General features: G+C 48.6%; 1 protein-coding gene across 1 annotated transcript in view; it reads left to right on the top strand.

Moving 5' to 3' along the window:
* Positions 1-8,055, top strand: part of camkmt (calmodulin-lysine N-methyltransferase) — a 23,875-nt gene extending 15,820 nt beyond the window's left edge. Inside the window, exon 4 of the mRNA XM_067235726.1 lies at positions 7,919-8,055. Coding sequence (XP_067091827.1) covers positions 7,919-8,055 — 137 coding nt within the window. The remainder of the gene's footprint in view (positions 1-7,918) is intronic.
* The last annotated feature ends 809 nt before the right edge of the window (positions 8,056-8,864 follow it).

Here is an 8,864-nt window from a genome sequence, read left to right as displayed (position 1 = left end):
GGTATTAAAAGTGCCGATGCGTCCCTTCCAGGAAGAGAGGAGAGGAAGATCCACTGTGATACCTTTCCTCCCTCCCTCTCTCCTCTCCATTCCCTCCATTTCTCCTCTCTCTCTCTTGCTCTCTCTCTCTCTGTCTCTCTCTGTCTCTCTCCCGCCCCCCCCATCAACCCCCACCCCTGTGTCCCTCTCTCCCTCAGCTTTCCAGGGGAAAATTATAACCTGACTGCACACTTTAATATTTCAGCATCTAAGTGAGTGTGACAGGCTCTCTTTGTGTCATCCCCTCCCTCCCTCCCTCCCCCTCCCTCTCCCTCCCCCCTCCCCCTCACCTCCTCACCACCTCCCTCCCTCCTCCCCCTCTTCCCCCTCACCCCCTCCCTCCCTCCCGTCTCTCTGGCTTATCGTTCCCCAACGGCTGAACTTCCGTCACATGACGGGAGGGAGAAACGAGGAGAAATAGGAAAACAAATGTACCTCAGGAGAGGACGGGAGCCGTCAGAGGGTGTGGCCTGCCACGAGAGGACACCAGCTCTGCCTCCACATCAGCTCACCGCAATGTTGCGCTGTTGTCAAGCCAAACTAAGACAGGTGACACACACGCACACACGCTAAACACACGCACGTGCTGCACCCACACACACACACACACACACACACACACACACACACACACACACACACACACACACACACTACAAACACACACACACCCTGCACACCACACACAGACACACTGCACACACACACACACGCTGCACACACACACACACACTACACACTACAAACACACACATCCTGCACACTACAAACTCACTCACTACACACACACACACTCCGCAAACACACACACCCCTTTGTGGGTAAGGACAAGGGAGAGTGTGAGGATCTTCACAACAAAGTGGGCTGTACAGATATGGAGTTACATTTAGTGGGTGTGTTTGTTGGTTGATTGAGGCAGAGAGTGTTTCTCTTGGGGTGGTGAGTAGGGGGTAGGGGGTGGAGGTGTTCAAGAATCAGTCATGGTCTGTGTACAAACGTTCAAGTGGAGGAAGAGAGGAGGAGGCGGGGTCAAGTATGGGGGGTGGGTAGGGCTGGAAGGGGACTCACTAGGTTACCTCACAGTGACAGTTTACCTTAGCTGTCTGATAGAGTGTCACCTCACATCGCTCAGCCCAGCCCAGGCCCTGAGAGGAGCTATCTAGTCTAACCAGGCTAGTCACATGCATGGAGGACTCATCTCTCCATGCAGCCAGTAACAATGTAAACAACACTGAATACTGGGATCTGTTTCTAGAGAGAGCCACAATCGCCGTAGAAACCTGAAGAACAGGAGAGCCACTCAACACTTGTGAAAAAACACACACACTCTGCACACTACACACTCAATAAACACACACACACACTCTGCACACACACATGCAACTCAACATGGAGATCCAAGAATGACACACAGACATTCCCACATACAACTCAGCATTGTGATTCAAGGATGGTGCACACCCACACATACACACAAGCACCCGTACACACACACACACACTTACTGTTCCACTGCCTGGAAACAAAAAGCGATACCTGCCCTATGAGAGAGAGCTGTATCTGGGTGAGACAGCTGAATTATAGAAGGTGTTATTCAAGGTCAAGAGAGTGGAAATGTGGCAGTCTGTCTGTGTTCATACACGCCATGATACAAATCAATTATTTATTCATCCATACTTACACTAGAATACTGTAGCCCCAGTATTCATGTAATTTACAGGAGGAATGCAATCTGTGCTTTGTAATATCCTGTTTTCCGCTCTCCTAAGTGACCTATTAAGGGCATAAAGAAAGGAATGGAAGCCTATGGAGGAGGACTGACAGAGGCAGCCATGCAAAGTGTGTTTTTGTAAATTAGTGTGATGTAGCTGCAGTTGCTGTGTAACACACACACACACACACAATCACACAAACACACACACACATGAATGCATGAGCACACAGACGTAAACACACATTTGCACACAGTCACCAGAGAGCAGTACAAGAGACAAATTGATCATATAATTTACTCCTCTCTATCAAGCTGAAATGATATTGATCAAATAATTCCTCAAGCAGGAATCGCCCACTGGACAAATTGTTAAAACGCTCTCATCTTGATGTATTTAAGAATGTTCCATAATGGTTCTATCATTGATCTCTCCCTTTCTACCTCGCAAATGTAAACAAATCCTTTTGATGGATAAGTAGAGTCAGAAAATGTCCCTTGGCATATGTTTGTGTGTCACATTCAGAAAATTAAGTAACTGGTACGGCCAGCTCAACAGAGTCCTCAGAATAGAACCAAACTGCCGCCACTTTCTCCCGCTGGGTAATTTGGAAACGATTGGAAGATTATGGCGACTGAAAGGCAATTTGACCCCATTTTCCTGTGACTCCCAAGCTTGATTTCCTGTCGCAGGGTATATGACTAGCCTTGGGCTTGGGTTGAGTGTCCCTGTCACTCTGAAAGGCCACACACATACACTGTTGAAGAGAGATGGACGCTCACTGGTCAGGTAAAACTACACAACAACTATATAGTATAGGAAAGTACATCTTTTACAGTATAGTATAAAATAGTACAGTTCAGTTTAGACATCAATAAAGAACCAAACATAACACTCGATTGTTGGCATGACAAGTCACAAGGCTTCACATCAAGTCACCCTTAAGGCATGGAGGCCAGGCTGACAAGTGAGCTCTTGTGTGTGGTGGGAAAGTAGAGGTTGATCAGCTGGACACACACACACACACACACACATACACACACACCCAGACACACACACACACCCAGACACACACACACACACACAGACACACACACACACCCAGACACACACACACACACACAGACACACACACACACAGACACACACACACACACACCCAGACACACACACACACCCAGACACACACACACACCCAGACACACACACACACCCAGACACACACACACACCCAGACACACACACACACACACACCCAGACACACACACACACACAGACACACACACACACAGACACACACACACACACACCCAGACACACACACACACCCAGACACACACACACACCCAGACACACACACACACCCAGACACACACACACACACACACACACACACACACACAGTCACGCACAAGTGTCTTGTCCTAGAGGTGACTGAGGTAAGTCTCATGGGCCAGTGAGCTGACAGATCACTCTGAGAGACGATGTCACTTCCTGCACGCTGAGCTGAAGGTGACACATGAAGAGATGCTACGCTGAGCTGAGCATCACGACCCTTGGAGAGAAAGGAAAACGTCCCCTTATCCACCCCCCCCCCCACCACACACACACATATATACACAAATAAGTTCTGAATGTATATATTCATATATATATATGTATATATGAATATATACATTTATATATATGTATATATATATATAAACTATACATGTGTGCATATGTGAATGTAGGTACTGTATAGGCATACTATATCCATAGATAAAATATATGTGTATACAGTATAAATGTTATATACATTCTACTTTATAAACAACACACACACACACACACACAGAGAGAGAGAGAGGGAGAGAGAGATAGAGAGAGACTCTTCAGAAGTGCAGCTGGTGGGACAAAAGCCGTGATGTTGGGATGTGACAACTCCTGTCTCCACGCCAACCTCTACAGGGACAGAGATGACAGGTGTGTCAGAGCCACTCACTGATAAAGCTCCCCTCTCCTCTCTTCTCGCCCCTCCTCCTCTCTTCTTTCCCCTCTCCCTGCTTCTCTCTCCCCTCTCCCTGTCTCCCTGTCTCTCTCTCTCTCTCTCTCTCTCTCTCTCTCTCTCTCTGTCTTCCTTCTTCCTAATTTTCTCCTTTTTCCCTAGCACCCCCCTCTCTCCATCTCCCTACACCATCTCTCCTGTCTGCCTGATCCAGTATGAAAGGCTTACAGGAAGGAGAGATGGAGGGAGGGAGGGAAAGATGGAGGCAGGGAGGGAGAGATTAAGACCAGAGTGGTAGTGACATTGCATCAACTCACTTTCACATCTCCCTACACACCAGTGTCCATCAGCAGCCTAAGCTGCTAATGTCCTTGACACACTACCAGTCTCTACACAGACACACAAGATGTGCGTGAGTTTGTGTTTGTGTGGTCGGTGTGTGAGTTTGTTATTGTGCGTGTATATATTTGGATGTGTGCATGTTTGAATGTGTGTGTGTGAACGTGTGTATCAGTCAGATCATGTATATGCACAAGCAGACAAGCACTCAATCCTCTAATGCTCGGTCACTCTGACTGCCTTAGGAGAATGTTTAAAAGAATACCACACACACAGACACAGACACGCTCCCCTTCGTCCACAGCCATCACCCATCAATATTCATGCATGAAGGGAAGCATCTCTGGAAGTCCTGTGATTTGCATGTGATAAATAAATGAAGGGAGCCAATCAGGGCCCTCCACTGGAGCCTGCAGGGGTGTGTGTGTGTGGAGGAGGGGGGGGGGGGGTAAAAATTGCATGACAATCACTCGGGTTAGGGGGGCGAGAAAACAAGGTTTTGGGGGGTGTGGGGCATAGACAAACATACCAACCAACAGTTTATGAAGGAGAAGGAGAGAAAGGGGGGAGGGAGAGCATGAGAGAGAAGCAGAGAAAGAACGAGAGGGAGAGAGGGAGGGAAGAACACAGTGAGGGAAAGAGAAAAAAGGCCAACCCGAATCTTGGAGGGCCCCGTCGCTCGACACAGTAATGAATTTCAAATAAGTTATTCACTTCAGGAGTAAGTGGCTGGCACAGTCCTTACAGCTGGTTTGTTGAGATAATTGATTTTCAAATAGTTTTGAAGATGAGGGAGGGAGGGAAAGAGGGAGGGAGGGAGGGAAAGAGGGAGGGATGGAGGCAGGCAGGCAGGCAGGCGGATGACAACTGCGAGGGGGTAGCAAGCCAAGTCGTAGAGCTGTATCAGTTTAATTAGAACTGTCGCTCGCCCTCCGACACGGCCTCTTTCCTGCGTGAATTAAAACGTCCCTGTGACTCACGGACGACAGCCACGCCACGCCCATGAATATTTCATGCCTGCGGACGGATGTTGCTCGACGCCTGCCGGTAAGTCACCCTCCCCCCCCCCCCCGCACTCCTCCGCCGCCACACACACTCAGACCATCGCCTCTGCTAGCTCACTTCTCGCTCTTTTTCAATCCGACGTTGACATGGCGTGGCAGGCCGGGCTGGCTGGGACAGATAACTGAGCAGACCGAGCAGCGACGGACAGGATGAGATGCATTAGTGGCAGGATTTGAATTGGCAATGTAATTTGCCACACAAACACGCACAAACACACACACACGCAGACAAAACACGTAGACACACACACACGCTCACACACTACTTCTGTTTAATTTATAGAAAAGCAGAAAAGCTGCCGGCAGTCTTCTGTGCTTATACTTACAGAATATAAATGAGAGAGAGAGAGAGATCCAGGTGTGTGTTTATTCAGTGAACTCCAGTGTATCCACAGGATTAAGGACAGGTGGGAGCAGGACCTACACCTGCATATCTCCTTACCAGATGAGTGTGTTCAGGTGAATTAAAAGAGGCCCTCTTAAGACAGCCTAATGCTTCAAACTCTATAATCTGTTCTCATATTTACCTGTCCAGAGTGTATTTCACTACAGCACGCAACATCCTAAGACTCCGTAGCATTCGTTCGCTGGTGTCAAACACTACAGGCACACTTGATTTTCCTTTTCTGGACATGAACAGAACATGTCAAGATATTTTGAAAGCTTAAACCAATCAAGCGCACACCTGAAAAAGTTGTTTACATCCTTTCAAATCTCTCAAGCTCTACATAGACACCATTGGGCCTTAGAGCTATGTAGTCATCTAATTGACTGTGGACAGAGACAGCTATTATCCAGCCCATGTTTTGGCCTTGATTACTGCTCTCTGTGTAAACGGGGGATAACTGAAACCCAATCTGCTCTCATTATGAAGTGATAAGTGTTGAGAGATGCTGAGACAAGCACAAACATACACACTCTGGAGTTCAATTCTCACACGGCCGAACGAACACACACTCACACACGCTCACACACGCTCACACACGCTCACACACGCTCACACACGCTCACACGCACTTTCACATCCACACTCACACACGCCCAGAAACATAAGCAAGCTTCCATTTAACACACCTTGGTAGTGAAAAAATGTGGACCCCCCCCCCGTTCACACAAACACACACCCAACAGCCCAAACACACACACTCTCTCACACACAACGACACAGACCAATCTTGTCTCCGCTCACAGAAGGAGAAGGCGCTGGGAGTTTGTTTGTGATTTAGATTGACAGGGCTCTTAGGAAGCGGTGTGCTCACTGTAATTACATGCACTTGAGAAAGGCCCAGCTTGAGAGTTACGTCGAGAGTGTAATCAACTCTCACACCTGACATTCCAGTTAAGATTAGGAACAGACCTCTGTGTTCGACTGGAATACTATCTGGGAGGGAATAAAGACACACCCAGAACACACTCAACAACACACACACACACACAACCACACCATCAAACAGGTAGACACTTACACACAGACACCCTCAAGTCACAAACACACACATTGGTGTCTGTTTTGCTCTGTTATTGTTATGTTCATCAGTCTAATCCTCCTCCTCGCCAACCTCATTATCTTCATCCTTGTCGTGTTTCATTCTTTAGTTTAACGCCGACAGAAACTTTTTTTTCAGTCCTTCACAGTCACGGATTCAAGAAAAACAGATACTCCTTCTAAATCCTTCCTACAGGGGAGGGACGTGACCTGGTACAAGCTTTGTGGACCGGGGTTGAGAATGTCTAACTTCCTGTTTTCCTAACTCAGACAGGAAGTGATGCAATGGGCCCCGGAGACAGGAGACCCCACCTCGGTAACGTTTCATCACATGGACGAGGACAAGTGTCTCTTAGGATGAGGACTGACCCCAGATTCCACAACAAAGGATCTCTACACAGTAAGCGATGTGGTTTTAATACAGCCCTTCAGCTTCACAGGGACAGGTATAATTCAGTGGTTAGAGCATTAGTACTGCAGGTCAAGCAGTCACAGGTTCAAAGGCCCCTCTGTACTTAGCTTTGGATAAAAAAATTGTCCGCTCTATGAATCCGTTCATCTTTAGGTGCTGAACATGACCGAGTGACTTGTTCCCTTCAGAAACAGATGTTGCATTGGCCAGGCCTCCATAATGACCTGACAGACTATTACCCAGGTTATTAGGTAGTCGTCCCCCCCACCCTCACCCCTCTTATTTAAAACATCAAGCACCCGCCAGAGCCTCTTTGCATAAAAGGCGTGCAGGGCTCCTGGGTGTGCGGCCATTATTCCACTCCCCGCCATCACCACATTCCCGACCACGGCGGAATTCCCGCAGGCCTTGGGCCACCGTCGAGCGAGCGGGCTGAGACAGTTTCATTAAGTTGGTCATTTCCCGCACGCCGTGATTTTTCTATATTTTTGTTTTAAACGCTGTTTTAGGACAGGGGAACCTTCATTAAATTCCGCCACAGAAAATTAACTGGAAGCGGTAGGCTTTACGACCGTGTTCAATTCCCTCACCACAGGAAACCTGTTCCCCCCCCCCACCCCTCCCCAACACTCTCTGATACATAAACATGCCCGACCCCACCCCGCGCTTCCCCGGTGCTATAGGTGGCTAAACGGTGATCCCCGCCTCCCTCTCCCTCCCTCCCTCCCCTCCCTCCCTCCCTCCCTCCCTCCCTCCCTCCCTCCCTCCCTCCCTCCCTCCCTCTCCCCCTCCCTCCCTCTCCCCCTCCCTCTCTCTCCGTCACTTTCCTGCTGTCTCAGAGCCTTCCTCATCAAACCCTCACTCTGCGCCTCCACCAGGCCATCTCCTTGGATACAGCTGCCATCGCTACTTCTACTGCCTCCGCCGCTGCCATCGCTGCTTCTACTGCCTCCGCCGCTGCCATCGCTGCCTCTGCTGCCTCCGCCGCCATCACTGCCTCCACTGCCTCTGCTGAGGCTGTCGCTCCTTCGCCAGATGAATGCAGCCTTCCTCAAAGTTCAAGACTGAGAATTAATTATGGCCTTCTTGATCTAGAAACAATTATTATTATTGCATCCCTCGGTCCTCAAAGCAGCTCAACCATCGCCTTTCATCACTTTGAAGTGTACTAGCAGTTGATGACACCATTAGAAGAACATTAACTCTTATCATGGTGCCTTTTCACCCTGCTAAGAATTCACTCTTTGGTAGGAGCCTGTGTTAGTGATTCATTAATAATTACTCAATCTTTCAGATAATGTTTCCTCATTAGGGGAGACACTTGTGATCATTCTGAGAGGCCTGTGCAGACTGTGTGTGTGTGTGTGTGTGTGTGTCTGTGTGTATGTGTATGCAGTGATGACTGATTTTACATGGAGAGAATACCCCAGGCCATGCTAAAAAATATCTGGATTGAAAAAGGAGTCTATTCCAGAGGCATATCATCACAGAAACCGACACTTAGAGATGCTCACTTTTTCTGTCAGTAGCATAGCGAAATCCATGGATGGCACACATACACACACACACACACACCCATCTACACAAACACACACACACAGTTCTACCTTGGGTCCCTTACACAGAAATGCACTTCTCAGACATCCTGCCTTGGGAGAGGTGAGGACAAGAAGGAGTCCAGTGGATGAGTCCAGTGGACCCTTCAGCAGGGATGATATCCTATTAGGCGGACACAGGGCCAGCTCCACTACTTTCCTGTCTGTGTTCTCCAGAAGACATCTCTCACTTGGCTCTGTGGGGACACGACCTGGACGGAACCTGTGT

This window comes from Osmerus mordax, chromosome 5 (assembly GCF_038355195.1).
Source record: "Osmerus mordax isolate fOsmMor3 chromosome 5, fOsmMor3.pri, whole genome shotgun sequence".
In the NCBI taxonomy this organism is placed as follows: Eukaryota; Metazoa; Chordata; class Actinopteri; order Osmeriformes; family Osmeridae; genus Osmerus; species Osmerus mordax.
This window is presented reverse-complemented; position numbering and strand designations above follow the sequence as displayed.